General features: G+C 46.2%; 1 protein-coding gene across 3 annotated transcripts in view; it reads left to right on the forward strand.

The window, feature by feature from the left end:
• The first annotated feature begins 5,819 nt into the window (after positions 1–5,819).
• The window catches only part of PLCB2 (phospholipase C beta 2), a 48,290-nt gene continuing 36,411 nt past the window's right edge, over positions 5,820–17,698 (forward strand). For 2 of the 3 annotated variants that reach the window (XR_008734164.1, XR_003559648.2), the window contains exons 1-3: positions 5,820–6,307; positions 10,294–10,371; positions 12,738–12,806. Coding sequence is in view for 1 of the 3 variants with exons in the window: in XM_014279336.3 (XP_014134811.1) it covers positions 6,224–6,307; positions 10,294–10,371; positions 12,738–12,806 (231 nt within the window). In the remaining 2 variants the exon portion in view is untranslated. The remainder of the gene's footprint in view (positions 6,308–10,293; positions 10,372–12,737; positions 12,807–17,698) is intronic. The other variant, XM_014279336.3, reaches the window with a different exon arrangement.

Below are 17,698 nucleotides of genomic sequence, written 5' to 3' on the forward strand. Positions count from 1 at the left end.
GTAAAAAGAAGGGCTGTTCCTGGTAGGACAGGGAGATGAGACTCTTGGAGGGTGACAGTGGAAAGAAGAGATGGCTGTGCTGTGTGTGTATTCACCTGCTTTTTAGGCAAGCCCCTTGGGTTTCATTTCTTTCAGATCTGATGTAAACCCCTTACCCACCCACAGGTGACTATCAATTATTAGTACTTTGGTGAGATCTTGCTCCTTAGCTTCACCTTTACAGTTGCTGGGGGTGTCAGCTGGAGTGAATCAGCTTGGTTTGCTGGCTTCCAGGGGCTGTGGAGCCATTGTGCCTTCTGAGATTTTTCAGCAACCCCTTCAGTGATCTAGGTGAAGGTGATCCTTAGCTTGAAAAGCTTGTGAATCTCCAATTTTGCACTATTCACTTAAAACTGTAAGGCTGTAGGCCTACCTGACTTTTCCTTTGCAGCCTCTGATGGAAAATGTGTTCTTTCTGGAATATGTCATTGCTTCACAAGCTCATTTCGCCTCAGGAAGGTGGAGAGTTTGGAATATAGCGTGCAAAGGCCTTTGCAGTGAGAAGGGGAATACTGGAAAGCTGAGTATTACGAAAGCAGAGTTCTGGTCTAGCATGTGGAGAACTGAAGTTCCTGGAAGGGCCAGGGAAGACCATGGCTGAAACCTATACAGTTCCATTAGCTGAGTAGGCGGAGGGGCTCTTGGGTAGCTAGCAGTCTGCTTTAACTTGGAACCTGCTGGTAAGGCCAGTGCAGAGAAGATTTATAGCCTATTTTTGTTGGTCTTTTGTCCCTGACTCTAAATAGGGCTGTACCAGGGTGCAGTCTGGAATGGGAACCTCTCTTGAGTGGGATTCAGTGGGATGCTTTGCCTTTCAGAGTTGGTGAGTTGGGGCTTATGCATACGGGCACAGTTATATAAACCCACACAGAAAACTTGGTACATTTGTGCTGGTGATGGCCCCATGACCTGCCTCAGCTTGATGCTGGAACCGAGCTTTGCTTCTCAGCTATAGAGCTCTTGTCTTTCTGGACCCACATGTGCAGACATGCCTCCTCCCAGGGGAGGATGGATTCAATCCTGCCTTCAAGACTGGACTAATCTGCTACCTTACCTGGAAAATCCTGTATTAAGAGGCTGCCTTGGAGCCCTCTGAAGGGGAAGAGCCAAAGCATGCTCAGTACCCAAGTTTGTGCCCAGGGTCTTGGTTGGGCTCTTGTCTGGGTGGGGCAAGAAGCGTGCCTCTCTTCCACTGCATCTTGGGTTTTCCTGCACCCTGAATGCTTTGAGCAGAAGCTGTTGTATACCAGAGAGCTCATTCTTTGTTATTTCACAATGAAGACCGATGCTTCAGGAATAATACTTTGCTGAGAATAAGCACGTAGACCATAAAAATATGTGACTTCTCCCATTCCTAAAGCTGTTAGTACCTGGGGCAAGACAGAAACCTCTCTCCCTGGTATCTCAGTTTAAGGTGTTGACAGTGATCTTCAAAGTCCCCTGAGGTGCAGCTGAAATAATGTCTTGTTCTCTGTGACCTGTCCAAAGGGACTGTGTTCTTCTGGACTTGACTCACGTGGGCAGATGCAGTTACTGAGGCAGCTGGGTTTGCCACTTTGGACCTTCTGTAGGAGATTGCTCTTGTAAAATGTGCTTTGGGATCTGACCTTGTTATAAGTGGAACAGATTAGGCCTAACCAAGGGAAGTAGAGTGAGCGAGTAAAGTCCAGGCTGTAGAACTAATTGACTGTGAAAAGCAGAAGCAATGAGGATGTGAGTATGGCAGAAATACTACGGTAATACTAAGGTCTCAACCCGGACTGGGCATCTGCTGTGGCAGGCAGCAAATGCATCCACAGGAAGAGACAGCTTATAGTTGAAATAAGTTGGGCTGGTAGAGCAGGAAGAAAAAGTTGATGAGGTCAAGAGCAAAATGGGGTGTCCTTCCCCAGTAGCCAGATTGCCCCACAGCCTTCAGGATAACATACTGAACTGGAAATTAGATGTGTTCACCTCCAGGTTTGGTAGGAGTCGCTTTTGTGTTCATGCTGCTCTGTTACCGCAAGGTAATGCAAGACAGGCATTTTGTCTGGTGTACTGCTGCTCTTCATCCTCCTTCCTCTTCTGTTAATGACCCATCTTGGAAAGTTTTATTCTTTTACTAGTGATTAGGAATTGTGTGGTTCAGTCATCCCTGTACAGTAATTAATTTTGTACTGCAGTAATGTATCGCATGTTTAAATAGTGTGCATACCTGCTTGCATCGCTCAGCTGTGCAGTTCAGAAATATGCAGAAAGCCATCAGTGCTGTAAGCATAACATGCTCCTGCTGCATGTTCCTGCCTAGTGAACAGTTAATTATGGACCTAACCATGTCTCGGTGCGGCCAGATAATTGGGCTTTTTTGGTTGCTTGTTGGGGTTTTTTTCCACACAAGACCTCACTGCTTTATATTATTGTGGCATCTGTGGCCACTTGTCTTTCTGTGCCATTGTCCACTGCCCTCTGACCTTTGCAAATCAAGTTGAAGAGTCGTGCTGTCAGCTGAGAGCTGTCAGAAATCCTTGGCTTTGTGGTTTGGACTGAAAGTAGGACACAAAATATGCCTTGGCACACACACTCAGCAGTTCTCCTTTACAGGGATGGTGAGAAAATATTGGCCTTTGTGGTCCTAATGGTGTCGTTAATCTTTGCAGGATTCCCAGGGCTCAAAGGGCAGACTAGGAAGAGGAGCAGCAGGATGAACTCGGTCTTGCTTAGCTGTGAATTTATTACCGGTGTTCAAAGGCAATGCTAAAGGCTGGGTGTGCAATATCATAGCTGTTCACTAGAGAGCAGTATTACCCATTGCAAGGTATAATGATAATGGAGCAGTGCTGGAAGAGATTTCTTACAGATTGTGTGTGCGCCAGGAACAGGTTGGGGTTGAGGTTACAAAATAATTTGCTAGAACTTGGAAGCCATCCAGTCAAGGTGGTGTAATAGACAGCGTGGCTTAAATCACTGTCTACAGACCCTGGCTTGTAAAATTTCTGAAGGGTAATGCTGACTGCCTTGCTCCTGCAGGCACTTCAGTGGGAGGTAGAAGCTGCTGAATATGTAGGACAGGGAGATAAGGAAGAGCCTCCAGAGAAAAGAAAAAAAAGGGAGGGAGGGGGACATTTGTGCATATCAAAATTCTTGTAGTGGGTGGTGGGATGTGCAGTGAGGAAGGTAAGGGATGAAAGCAAAGGAGGCATGGGGCCCTGAACAGAGGGGACGTGGGTGAGTATACACTGGGTGATGGGCCTTGCAGGAGAAAGAAAATAAAGGGTGATTAGAAGAAACGCTGCTCAAAGTGCTGCTGCTTCTGCTGCTCTGATATCAGAGCTTTCAGCAGAGGGCAGGACTGTTGCTTTATTCTGTCGCTGTTCCATCAGCCATCCCTTGTGCAAGGGACAGAAGCTCCCACATAGAGCAAGGAGTGTGAAATGAAAGATAAGGAGGCTGAGTTACGCAAAAGGAAGTGAGCTTCAGCTTTTGTGACCATCTTTGTGCAAGCGGGGATCTTGGCAGTTGATTTTCTGCAGCGCCGTGCAGCCTCGTAGGACAGCTGCTAGCTTGGTTTTGTTTTTTTTTTTTAAATTGTTTTATCCCTTAGGGAAAGCTGACCTTGAGTAACAAGCAAGTAAAACTGTGGCAGGATTCTTGCCTACTTTAGGTTTGTTGATGAGACAAAGTTGTTGAATATCCAGGTCTGAGAGAATGCAGGACAGATGGAGCCTTTCTGTGGGGCCTGGGTTCTGACAGGAAGCAGACGTGGCTCATGAAGCTGTAACTCTGGTAAATACCAGATGGGCCACTGGAACCAGTAGCTGTGGCTCTGATCTCACCTGCAGTCCCTCTGCTCTTGGCAGTGCTGAGTGGCAAAGCTCATCCCACCTCTCGCTTCACAGCTGTGACCTCCAAGGCCTTCCTTTAGTGTTTTGTGTTGCAGAGGGTGGGAGGACTGCAGCACTTCTGACCAGGATCAGTGCTCTTTCTCCTTTTCACAGCTGCTCCCAAAGTTAAAGTTAAGCAGCCCTGAAACAGCTCTGGCTGTGCAGAAGGGATCAGGTGAGGACAGAGAAAACTTTTACTCCTCACTGCAGCATCCTGTGTTCCCATGGCCTTTCTCTATACGTACCTAGGCCTCAGGCTCTGTTCCTAAGACACTACAGGAGCATAGAGAGCAAAACCCACCCAGCAGTGCCTGGTATTTCACTGGCATTTATACTGAGTGCCAGGCTGTTGCTGATATCCCTGAGAGCTTCCAGCTCAGCCTCTGAGATCTGGGCAGACACTGTCATCTGCTGCTTTGCTGCTTGGGAGTAACAGCGGTTTCTGAGTGGGGAGGTCCTGGTGGTGCTGTCTTGGCTGGCCTGGAATACCCCAGTGCTCTGTCAGCTGGCTGAAAAGCACATTTCACTTTGACACACGTGCAAAGGAAGCTTAATACCACGAGTGTGGCTGGGTTATGAGACTGGAGGTGATGGGTTCCCATGTCCCTGGTCTCAGCCCTGATACTGAGCGACCACAGCTATGGCTAAGCCACCTCAGTTTGCTGCCCTAGTGAAACAGAGCTAACAGCCTTAGCTTGGGTAGCCAATTCTTGGGAGGCGCGGTGCCTTGCAAAACATGTCAGTACATGTAGAAAACTTGATGGTATCTGGAAATGTAGAAACTCTCTTATTCCTAATTTGTCAGACAGATAAACCCTTGAAGGAAATGTATGAAGGATGTGAGGTTTATTCAGGGTTCTCTGTTTCTGCAGCAAGCACCTCTGGTAATTGCTGCCATCTTTGCATCTAGAGCACTTGCTATAGGATCACTTAATTTCTCCTGCCTCATGCCACTAATATTTGGGAATGTCATTAGGATTCCTTCAGTCAACCTGCCCCAGGGGTTCTCCAATCTGCTTTAAAGTGCTGGCCTTATCAGACTGGATAAGCTGGGGTGGGAAAGAAGCAACAAAACTCTGCAGCTGGCTCCCTTGGCACAGTGGGAGTTTTTGTCCACCTTGCTCAGAGAATTTGCACTACTTTTGACAGTATCATGTCCCTCTTGAGCAATGTCAAACCCACACCTTGACTTTCATAGGTGAAAACAAGGATGAAATCCGACCGTGTGGCCGGGAATCCTATTACAGCAAGTGTAGCACAGTTATCTCCGCTTCTGATTAGTTGTGGGGCTCTGCCTTTTTGACTAAAATTAACCTTGCCCACATCAGTCCTTCTCACAAGCCACTCTCTTTGTGGTTAGCCAGTCCACATCTGCCACCAGAACTCCTTTTCTCATCTGCTATCCACATGCAATTCCTTTATTTCAAGGTCAGGAGCAGGAACTCGTTTTTGCCCTGTTGGCCACTAACCTTCTGTTCTGCTTTCTGTCACTTCCCTGCAGCTTCATCGTTATAATCCCCACCGTACACATCTCTCCCATTCTGTGTTCCCACAGTATCTGCAGTAGACCCAAGTGAATCTGGAGAATACTGCAGTCCCTAGGGACTCCTGTGAATGTTTTATTTCATTTGTCTGTGGAATTCCCATCTGCTCTGCTGGTCTGTCTCACTTTTCAGGTTGACATTCAGAAGACCCCATAAGAGAAAGGAAAAACGTTAAGGACTGGACGGTGCAGCCAGTGGCCCCAGAAATGGAGTCTGTACAGAGCAGAGTACATTTATTTTATGTGATATTTGGCCTGTCACATGAAGGGGGCAGTCTGCTTGTAGCCAAAGCCTGAGCTGTTCTGTAACCACATCTGCTGAAATAGTTTGAATGTCGGCTGGCAATGCCTGCACTTCGTCAAAGAGAACATTTAAGGAAGTTCAGTTGCGGAAGCGCTACGAATTGTGCACTTCACAAGTACTACTCCGAGGAGTAGGTCCCTCCTGGAGAGACAGCGGGCGTGCGTGCATGACTGCCCACGCGGGCATCTCAATCCATTCCTAGCTTTCCTCTAGGTGACCTTGGGCTGAGCTTCTGCTTGCTTGGAGACCTGTTGATTTACAATGCAGATTCATTGGTCTTTGCCTGCCTGTCCCTGCCCCTCCTAAATTTGGCTGGGATATAAGAGGCTGTTTGCTGTGTTTGCTTGATGCCAACAGTGGCAATGGCAGAGCGCCCTGCCATGTGAGAGGCAGAGATAGAGGAGAGGGGGCCAAGGAGGAGCAAACTGTGCAGCTGCTATTGCTTCTGGTAGCCGAGGAGCACATCTGTGGGACAGAATGTCAATGCTTACCCCTGTCCTGCAGCCCCCGGAGGTGAAGGAGTATCTGTCCAAGGGTGAGCGCTTCATCAAATGGGATGATGTGAGTACCGGGGTTTTTGCTTCACTAGATTATATGTGTGGTGGTAGGGCAGATACAGTGTTTTGGTTGAGGTTTTTGGGGAGGCTGGGAGCATGTATTGAGCACAGGGGGTGGGACATTGTGTGTCATACCTGAGAGCAGTGATGGATAGGGAGAGTGAACTGAGAACAGGAGAGCTGAGAGCTAAAAACAAAGGGCACATGCGTTAGGGTTTGGTGATGTGGCTTCTGCACCTCTTGTTATTTTGGAGGATGGAAGCGAATGGAGTGTGCCACTGGGTCTGTGTGTGCAGCTTCTTGGGCGTAGGACCCCAGGGTCCTGTCTGTGTTTGTGAACCAGCTCTCAGGAAGGCGGTCGCTGCTGGGAGTCTCCTCAGGCTGAGAGGCATATGCTGCATTTTGACTTGTCCGGGGGAGCATCAGGGGTAGGTTTTACTCCAGAGCTGAGCGGACTGTCCGTGCTTTGCAGATAGAGAGGAAATCAGGCTCCAAGTTGCTTCCTCTTATGGCCTTGTTGCTGGAGTGGATCAGAGGGTGAGCTGTGTCCTCCCACGCCTGCCTGGCTGGTGGTTCAGTGAGCTACCAAGTGCACAGTGGCCAAGCAACAAGAGACCTGTGCTTTAACAGCACCAGAGCCTCCCACTTGGTTTGCAGTCTCTGTTTGCCTTTCATTGTGAGGGGAAGAGTGTGTGTGGAACAGCAGCAGAGAAGTTAATTGGAATGTAATAGTTCCCCTCCTCACTTTCTAAGAAGGCAAAAGAGTGTGTACCCTAATACCCACATACCTGAGCAAGAGGACAGCAGCTGCCTATCTGTTTTGTCTGAAGCGTGAATTGTCTGCTGTTGAGCATGAATGTTGATAAAATGGGGGGGCAGGCCAGGTTATGATTAGTCACCAAGATCTGGGGGAAACATTTGATGTGGTAGTGCGAATGAGATGCATTAGAGGGAGCCTCCAGCAGCGGTGCAGGAGGGATTAGTGCTTACTTTGGTTGGGTGTAAAGCTGGAATAGAGTTTTAAGTCCCAAGGCAGTGTGTGCGGTGGAGGCAGATCACTTGTGTGCAGCATAAGCAGGGGTGGTCCCACGGCACTGAGAAATGAGAGTGCAAACTAATATACAGCTGACAGAAAGGATGGATGCTGAGGAATACAAGTTGGAATACCACGGGGCATTTATTCCACTAGCTGTACATAAACAGGAGGATGACACCAGGGTATAGTGGAGAGGGCAGCCTTCCCTTTCTTTCCAGTGAGCCCACTGCCTGCAGAACGTGCTTGTGGCTTCTTTAAATTTGAACAGGGATCTGGTTTCTGAGAATAACAGTAGCCAAACTTGTCTGAAATCGCTGCTGACTTTCTATGCTCAGTCCTTGGAGACCACTTTCCAAAAATCTTTAAGCTGTTAAGTATCTTGCTGGAAATTCCTGGGATAGTTAGGCTCCCTTGAAACCTAAGGTGAGTCAAGTTGGGCTTCCAAGACCCACCAAGTGTTTATTTCCTGCTGCAACCATAGGAGTTGGGGACCTCAAGTCCCATGTAGGTTTTTCCCTAAAGTTTACAGTTTTGTAAACATTCCTAAATGTTTGCCTCTAATCACTAAGTAGTTTACAGACTTGACCTCCAGCAATAATGAAAACCTTCTCCACAAGTGGGCTGTCCTGGTCATGTTGCTCCATCTCATCTTGCTTTCCTCCTCCACAGTTAGAGCCAGCTGCAAAGAGTGATGGCAAGAGCTCCAGGCTGCAGGATTGCTGCCCTTTAGAGGGCATGGGCCTGCATTTTTGTGTCGCTCTTTGACATGACCTGGCTGTGCTGTTGGTAACAGCTTTGAACGCCTTCCACAATATCTGAGGCAAAGGAATGAAGGTAGATCAGATTGGCTCCTTGCATTGCTCTGTATCTTGTGGAACTGGACTGGAACATTAACTATACCCAACCATTTCCTGAGAAAAGGAAAACCACACTTTTTGTTCTAGTGCCTTCACCTTGTCCAGCACTTGTAATGTATTCTCCAGAGGAGAGTGCAGTAGGATCTCTGACAGGCAGGACTGTTCTGTCCTGCCCCACTGAGTTAGCTGCCACATCTTGGGGTAAGGAACAACTCAGGTGCACTTTGTTTAGCATTCAGCAAGCTGGGGCTACCAAGCAGAGTAAAGAGGTTAAGTCCTACTACATGGATGATAGTTTATTTCAAGAACCAGCTTGGGAACACTTTCAACACCTCGGGTAGGGCACAGTGTAGTAGCTGACCTCTTAAGTGGAACAGATACATGTGTATTTGGCTTTATGCTGATTCTTAAACCTCATAATAGAAGCAAAAATGTTTCTATCTCTTAAAGATTATAGATTACAGGATTTTACCAAACAATGCTTACTCTCTGCCCTAGATTTGAACTCCATGGTGTAAGCAGCAGCCAATTTGGCTGCCAGACTGTCTTCTGTAAAATTCACCATTTCCTTTGTTGCCAGGAGCCACCCTGTAGGAGTCTACCTGCACCCCACAGCCATGCATGTCCCGATCATGATAACATGCATGATCCTGACAGGAGGCCAGCCATCAGCAGTCCTTATTGCAGCCTCAACTTGCTTTCAAGAAAGCTGCTTCATAGGAGATAAGTTTAATCTAGAAACATGGCATGATACTCATTAGTAGTATAGTGCCTGTTCTGTTCTTTGCGGCTTGTGGCCATGTGTTCAGGGAGCTAACCAAGAGCTCTGGGAACATGGGCGTGATGCTGTGCAGATCAGCATTGTCCCTGGTACAGCATGAGAAAGTAGGGAGTAAAAGGAGAGCGTACTGTGGCATGGGCAGTTTAATGAAGAATACTGGATCTGGAAATGGAGGTCCCAGGAAATACAAATACACTCTGGGGTAAAGCATGAGTTCAATAACAAACAGAAGAAACCAAGGCCAAGTGACAAATACAACTTCCAAATTTCATTACTGGTTTCATCTCAGTAGCTGGGTATTTCAGCTTCCTGAACTGAATTTGAAGCCTTCCTAGAAATGGCTGATAGGCCTTATGATCCTGTCTTCTGTGGCACCAGAGGTCAAGTGCAGTTCAGGAGCCATCTATATGGAATGAGCAAATGGGCTGGGACCCAAGAAGAGGCACCAAGTGTCCTTCATCTCTGTCTCCAAAGAGCTCATGCTAACTCATCTCTCAGCACAGGCTTGTGTGTGAGATGGGAGTGGATGCTGTCTTGAAAATGTCTGTGGAGTTGCCTTTAACTGGACATGCAGACACAGTGTAATTATTCCAAGGCAAAGCACACAAGCTCACAGTAGCCTATCTCGTCTTTGCAGTATGTGCCTTGGCTCTGATCTGGAGGGCCTCGCAGTTGTATGGGGTTTGGGATCAGCCCTGAATAATTTAATCTAATTTTGTGCCTGTAGTGTTGGTGTTTAAATAGCCACTTCTTTTCATAGTCTGTGTAGAGCTAGTCCACGGAGTTTAAGAATTGCCACGTAAAGCAGGCTTGTCTGCTGTATTAGATGGACCCCTCCTTGACCTGTTCCTGACTAGACCCATTCTCTGTAAAGAAAGCCCAGATAACTAGCACCTAGGTGGTGGGTGCCACAGATGAATGCTACCTCTGCTTGGCCTAGGCTACTTTGGGAGTCCATAGAATGAAGTTGTGCTTTGGGAGGAAGGCAGTTCAAATGAAACAATTAATTGCATCTACAGGTACTTTCTTAATCCATTGTATAGAAAGCTCCAAGAGAGTTGTTCTAGCTAAATGCTTGGTGCTGGTGAGACTTGGGCTTCAGCAAAGATCTGCTTCTGTAGCCTCACGCCGTTACTCTGGAGATGTACTAAAATACTCTGGTTCATTTCCATAAATCACAGATGATGATTCACCCAACCGCGTCTATATTTGAACTGGGAACCTTACGTCCCGTGATGGGTTCTCCACAAAGAAAGCAAGCCAGCACATCGTGTAAGGTTCTAACCTTTTTCTGTGGTTTTTGGTTTTTTTGTCAGGAAACAGCAGGTGCTTCTCCTGTGATTCTTCGAGTGGATCCAAAGGGCTTTTACTTATACTGGACCTATCAGAATAAGGTAAGTCCTAAGACTTCACAGCTTGGTCTCCAAATAGCCAGGTTAAGTTTGTGCGAGATTAAAACACCATAAGTGCTTGAGGTCTGCACTTGGGAACAAACCACCATACTCATTCCACTTAGCAGGAAGCCCTTTCTCAAAGGACCTGGGAGTCTTGTACTTATTCAAGGGCAGATTTATCTGTCTTCAGAGTTCCAGAAAAGGGCAAGAAATTAAGCTGTGAACATGCCAGAGAGATTCGTGTGACCTTTTTGTCATGCCGGCATCTTATACCTGCAAAATTCATTAGATGTGCTTCAAAGGACTTCACAAAGAACAGTGGTGTTGATATCACTGTTAACCAGCATGCTAAATGATTCTCCCAACCCTGTACGGTGGTGCAGTTGGAAAGAAATGGCTAGGTGTATGCAGCTTCAGCTAACGTGTACCGTGTGCACCTGTTGTAATGAACTGAGTTGTTGGGGTTTTAGACATTTTAATAAAAGTAATGACTGTAGTGATGTAGACATTACATACAGTCTGGAGAGCAAGTTGTGCTCCTCTCAGGCCAGGATGGTGCGTGCACCCTGGCAGAGGTAAACAGCAGGATGCTGGCTGCTGGAAGAGAGTGAGAGGCAACAAATTTAGGAAGGAGAATTCATTTCCTTACTGATGAGTAGCAATGAGTAGTGGAGAGATCTGGCTGACTGGAGGTGGAAGGCTGGGCTTACTTCTGCTTTCCAGAGCAGAGCTGTGGTTCGGCTCTACTTCCTCCTCGTGACCTACATGCTGAAGAGGCATGGTAGATAAAGAGACAGAGACAGTAGTCCTGCACAGTGCCCTGGCCAAGAGACATGATGTGTTTTGATGAGCTCTGCCTTTTCAGAAGGGTGCCCCAATGCCAGCTGGGACAGGGCACTGTGATGCAGCTGTATCCTCAGAGAACAGTGTTGCAAGGCTAAGAAATGTCACATCCCTCTAGATGTGCTCTCCTTCCAGCCATCTCAGTCATGCTCCCCTTTCAAGGTCTGCTCCTGCAGTAGAATTTTGGCTGTAAAGGTTCCAGCAGACAGCAGGAAGAAGTGGTGCACAAAGTGGGGCAAGGGGAGCTATTGTCACCCATCATAAGCAGAGATATTTCTGTGGGTTAGTAGCGAGAGGGATTTAATTACCTGGGAAGGTAGCATAGCTGACATGAGGAAACCTAGACTGGAGGGGGTCACATGTTCCTGAAAAATACCATTGATTAGCATCTTAAATAAACTGTAAACAAATGTGAGAGCTGCAGTGGAGCAACAGCCTGTTTTACATCCTTGGGGAAGCACTTGTCTGGCATCTTTCTTATCCTCTGAGGGAATCTGCAGACAGTGTGAGCTAGCAAGAGTGGTGGGCAAACACTAGCTGTCAGAGGGAGCTGGGGCAGGCTTGTGAAGGTCCTGTGAAGGCTGGCATGAGCACAGTAGCCAGGGACAAGAGATGGGCTAGTACAGAGCATGGTGTGGTATGGTCAGTAGTATGTTGAACTCATGTGACTTACCAATTTTTGGCTGACTCTCCGTAAGATCTGCTTATCATGAACACAAAGAAGAAAAAATGCACTGCTTTCGCACTAGGGTTCAGAAAGGAGTGGGATTATGAGTAAAATTTCCATCCTGCTTGACAATATAATGGGGATACAGCCAGAAGACATGGTATCCACATTGTTTATTATTGTGATCTTGGAAAATAATATTATCTAGTGCAACAAGTATAATTTGTTCTCCAGATCTGTGGTGAGCAGACAAATCAGTAACAGAGGAAGGAAACTCAGGTTGGATATTAAAAGAACAAACAAAATAAACATGACAACTAGCCAGTAATGAGGACGTGGGGTGGGCTGCCTGGGGGAAGATTGTGGAATGTCTTCCATGGGAGCTGCTTCAGAACAGATTAGGTGACGGTCTGCTGGGAGTGACCTAGGGAGAGAAATGGTCCTGCCTGCCTTGCAGCTCAGCTGCTCTGTGTTGAATGTGTGGAGGCAAAAGACAGGCTGCGAACATGAGTGGGTTGTATTAACACATTGACTTGTAACTGGGGTAGAGTGTCCCCATATAAACCTGTATGCATGTCATACACTCCTTCTTGTGGTAATCCACACTGGGCCTATGGGCTCACCCTGAAGAGGACAGTGCTGCAGAAACTGCTGCCTCTGCACTAGCCAGCCTGCCAGCTTGGCATATCAGCTGCTGTTTCCCTGCCTGCGTTGCTCCTGGTAGGAGAGCTCTTCCTCAGGGAAGGGCACAGGCTGAGACCTGCTTTGCAGTTTCTGGGGGCTCTGCAGTGGTGGTGGGGTTTTTTTCTTCCTTTTTATGTCTTTTCTCATCTTCCTTGTCCTTATTCTGTCACAGGAAATGGAAATTTTGGATATAACCAGCATCCGAGATACCAGAGTAGGGCGGTTTGCCAAAATCCCCAAGGTGAGTGCATAGCTTCATTTCTGCTGGTTGTTCGTGTGGGAAAGGCAAGGCTGCCTGGGGCTTTGGCATAAGCTGCGGCGGTTTATCCTGGCTTTCTGTTCCAAGAAGGTGGCGAGGACCTTGTCTCCTTACATCACAACTACGTAAATACAGAAAAGGCATCATTACTCTTGTCCCTGAACTCCCCAGGGCTCCTCAGTGCACCCAAAAGAAAGGCGCTTCAGGACTATGGTATATGAGCTTGTTGGAAAGAATATGCCAGAAGGCTAGGAAAGAAACAATTCCCCTCCAGAGCACTTGCCAAAAGACTTATTTTGTGTTGTGCACAGCAGCTGTGTTCTCCCCCCTGCTATGTATCTGGCTAGCTTTAATCTTGGCCTGACCTTTACGTTCACTGAGCTACACAGGGAAGTCCTGCAGGAGACTTGTGATGCTTCTCTGTTGAGTCACTGGAGCTTCTCTCTTGTGCAAAGATGCACAGGCTGGGTCAAGGCAGCTACAAACCTGTAATTACAGTGAGATTCCAACGCAGTGTGTGGTGGGGTCTTTTTTTCCCTTTAAAGGGAAGAAAATGTAGTTTAGCAAAAACCTAGTGTGTGTTTTTCTTTTTCCCCAAATAATTTTAAATTGTCTGCTTGTAGGGTGGCAGACGAAGGGAAGCACATGATAATGGCTTTGTTCTTGGTTTCAGTTATAATTTGAGTTCCTGCTGCAAAGTTGTCCTTGGGTAGGACTCTTTTTCTGGGTCTGTTTTTTGTTTGTTTTTAACATTTCCATGTACAGAAAAGGCAAGCAGAAAATTGAAGTAAAGCTAGAATGTGAAAAGGAAACAAAGGAGTAAAGGTAATGGCTACATATAGACAACATAGGCGATTCTCAGTCTAACACAAAAGGGGAAGGTTTTGCAATGTATACTGAGAGACTAGTGCAGCCTCTTTGTCTAAGTAGTACAGCTGTTTTCTTAGTACTGCTTTGAAAATGCCTGTTCAAGAGCTCCCCAAAACTGGTGTTTCTCAAAAGACCATAATGAGGTGGGTGTTAAAGGCACAGCAGAGCTCAAGAACAGTACCCATCTTACGCAATTCTTAAGAATCATAATTCCTTCTGAGAAACTGTGTTTCTTCTTGGAAACTGACTAGAATGAAACATACTTGAGTTTTCAACAAGCCTAAAACTTTGTCTGCAACTTGTTTTGTGGGCATATTTGTTTGGAAAAAAGCTCTCAGAAGTTGTTTTTCATTTAAGAGGATAAAATATTTGGAGCTGGTAGGGCTAGGTGCTACACTCCAGGCAGAATGCACCAAGGAAAAGGCCAGCTTAAAGGAGAGGCATGAGATACTGTTTTCTAGGGTGTTAAACTTTCAGGAATAAACTGTTTACGAAATGAATTCAGCTTTGATAGAGATAATAAATTGATGGTGTAAGTACTGAGGCCATAGTTGTATTGTATATCCTTCTGGTGGCAACAGGCAGGCTGGTGAGTGATGTCCTAGATTCTGACAATTGTTTAAAGAAGACTAACTGGAGACTACCAGGAGAAACACACTGGCACAAGTGCAGTGTCAGAGCTGCCTCTAGACAGAAGGACCTTCTTCTGAAACAGCATCTTCCGGTAACGAACCCCTGCTCACAAGCAAGGAAATGCCCTGGAAACAAGACACACTCTCACACACCTGCCTTTATTTTTTTTAAGAGTAATTCACAGTACAGTTTTGGGATGACCACATTTCATATCCAGAGAAAAGCTAAAATGGCCTTTTAAAAGAGATTTTTAATAAAAGCACAGAAGATTGTGAAAAGAATGAGGAAATTCCTAAGCAGTACCAGGGTAGCAAAAAGCAAGAGAGGAGTGGGAAGCAACAGCTGTGTTCCATAGTAAGCTCTAAACTTTTTCAATAAGATTGAAAAGTGGTCTGTGTGATTCCCATCATAAGCAAAGGCTCTTAAAGAACAGAGTAAGAGAGGACAACTTTGCATGGAAAAAATTAAAGGTCCCTTGAGAAGAGAGAGGGAACCAGCACGCTCCCACAAAGATCAGTGCTTGGGCCTGTGACATACGGTGTGTTCATATGTGATCTGCAAAAGAGGTGTATAGAGATAAGACAAAGTTTGCCAATGGCACAGAGTTATTTGGGGTAATAAAGGGACACTTGTGGAAAGACCTTGAATTGCTGATTGACTGGATGATAAGTGATAAAATTTAGTATAGCTGAAAATCAGGCAATGCACACAGGAAAAAAAAAAAATCCCAATCCTAATCTGCCATAATGACAGGCTCAGCATTGACTACTGCTACTTAGAAACAAGGTCATAAGGGTTTGGTAAAGTACCAATGCAGTGTTCAATAATATTTGCTCATAAAACTAAGTTTTATGTTAGGAAGTACAAGGAGAGAATTAGGAAACTATGCCACTGTGCGCACCCGGAATGCACCCACATACCTGTGGATTTCTAGTGTCCTTGTCTCAAGTGAGGCAAAGAAGAACTGGAAAAGGAGGGAAGAGCAGCAAGACTAATAAAAGAATGAAATGCTGCTGTAGGAAAAGCATCTGAGCAGGCAGGGACTATAGTCTGGCAAAAAAAAAAAAAGATAAGGATGTGGAGGAGTGTTGTGGAGTGCTGTAAGATCAGAAGTTGACTGGAGAAGGTGAGCATGAAGCAGTTACTCAGTGTTTCTTCCAGTGTGAGAGCTACACATCAAATGGAATTTTCCAAAGGCAGGTTCAGCACAAGCAGAAGGAGATGCTGCTGTTTTACACCTCATGTCACTGTGCTGTGGGATGCCTTCCTGCACAAGTCCTGGAAATGTACATGAATTTAAAAAGTCAGGACAAGAAGGAAGTGCCTTTTGAGGGTCATTAAAAGCAAGATAGTGCTTCTGGTTTAGGAAGTTGCTGAATCACAAATTGCTGGAAGCTGCAGAAATGTGTCAGGGAAGTATCATTGCATTTGCCCTGTTCTTACACTTTCCCCCAGGCATCTGGATGGACCTGTGGTCTGACCTGGTGTAGCTGTTGTATTCTAGCCATTGTGATAGGCCAGAAACAGTATTTTACAGTCCTTGGTATTGGCTACAGCTCATTTTTTACAAAGAAACAAAGGTCAAGCACCAAGTGATTTATTATTTCCAACAGCAGAAATGATGCACTTGATGACAATCTCTGCTATGAAAATCCCAAGTGCTTTTTGAATTCTGCATTTCAGAGAGACCCATTTAAAAGAAGTTCCGTTTTATTTCAGGGAATTTTCTGGCATCTCTGTGGCAACGTGTACTAAAATGCACTAGGCTGGCTCCTTATCCACCTTTCTCTTAGGGGATGATGGGAGGTCTTGTGCCATCCCCTCCTGGACGTGTCTGTCTTACATGTGGCTACGCTATCCATAATGCTGCTGCGTGGCTTGCTTAAAGCCTTCAGTTGTGTATTCAGTTGGCTTTCCTGAGAGCAGAATTTGCTCAAAGGAATGCAGAAAGCAGTGAAAACTCCTTAATGTGAATCACCACACCCTCCACATATGGCGGCTATGTCTGGTGTATCATTACAAAAAGGTATAAATATGAAAAACTGGTGTGATGAAGCAAACCAAGATCTGTTGGAAGTGAAGGGTGGAAAAATGGAAAAGGGTGCTGTCTCCCCTATTATGAAATAATGGCCTGGAGTCTTTGTGGGATATAACTGCTGCAATTAATACAAATGGTTACTTGTTTCATTGACTAAAAGTAGAGGAGAAGGGTGCAGACTGGTGTAACTCTGCGTGAGCATGATCCCGGCTTTGGGTAGTACCAATAGTAGATCAAGCATCCTTTCCCCTTGCAAGTGACACCACAGTAAATCTACAGCCTCTGAGACAAAGCTGCTGTTCTGGTTTTCATACTGAATTACGACTGAAGGAATTTATAAGGAAGGAAAGCATTTTATTGAGAGCATCAGCACTATTGCTCTCGTCTGCAAGGTACTGTGCACTTTTTGGCTGTAGCTCAAGCTGCATGAGGGTGGAATGTGGCCAGTGCTTTTCAGACCAACGTAGGTGAAATGAGTCTCCGCTGGTGGGGTACTGTGGATGTCGGGAGTTATTTCAGTAACACTTTCCTGCTGCTGTTAAGCAAGAGTTTTGGGGTTTTCCTTTGTAACCTCTCTATACACAGCAGGAAGAATAACACCAAAGCGCCCACACAGTAAAAACACTTCTGAAAAGACCTGCCATAAATCACAGTCCCTTGCCAGCCCAGGTCACAGCATTGTCCCTGCAAGCTGGGAGGCAGGGACTGGTGGGACCTGCTTCCTGACACTGCCCATGTTAGGGAGTCAGTGCTCAGCCTGTTGTCCCCCGCACAGTAAGTGTGGCATTGGAAAAGGGACAAGTCACTAAGGGCTGGCAGCAGTAGGAGCTACCTCTAAATGAAAAGGGCCACTGCTGTTTGCCCCAGAAGGAATGATTCCTGGAACTGAACCTGCCTGAAGGTGAGGGACGACCATGCTCTTTCAGACAGACTCGACTCTCCCTTCTGCCCCCGCCCTGAGCCCTTGCCTCCTGGTATGTTAGCACGTAAGCGTGCACACAGCCCTCAAGTCCTCCCGTGACCTCATCTATGCATGTGCAGGTTTCCCCTTTTCACCCCCTTTGTTTTATTTTCTTTGAGAGCTACTCAGTATTCTGTGGTGTTTTTTCTCCATGGAAATTTTTTTTGAGAGATGGGGCAGAATGAACTTTGGCGCATGTTCAAGAGTAATGAAGATAAGAATTAGCAGGGACTTTGAACATAAATGAGACCAGATAAAAAGCTATTGAATGTAGTTCAGCAGCATGCCAAAGCAGATCAAGATGTTATTTACGATGCAATTCTGTGTTTTCCTTTCAGTAACAAGGAACAATAATGTCTGCTCCATTTTGTT

The sequence above is a fragment of the Falco cherrug genome, chromosome 10, assembly GCF_023634085.1.
Source record: "Falco cherrug isolate bFalChe1 chromosome 10, bFalChe1.pri, whole genome shotgun sequence".
Taxonomy (NCBI): Eukaryota; Metazoa; Chordata; class Aves; order Falconiformes; family Falconidae; genus Falco; species Falco cherrug.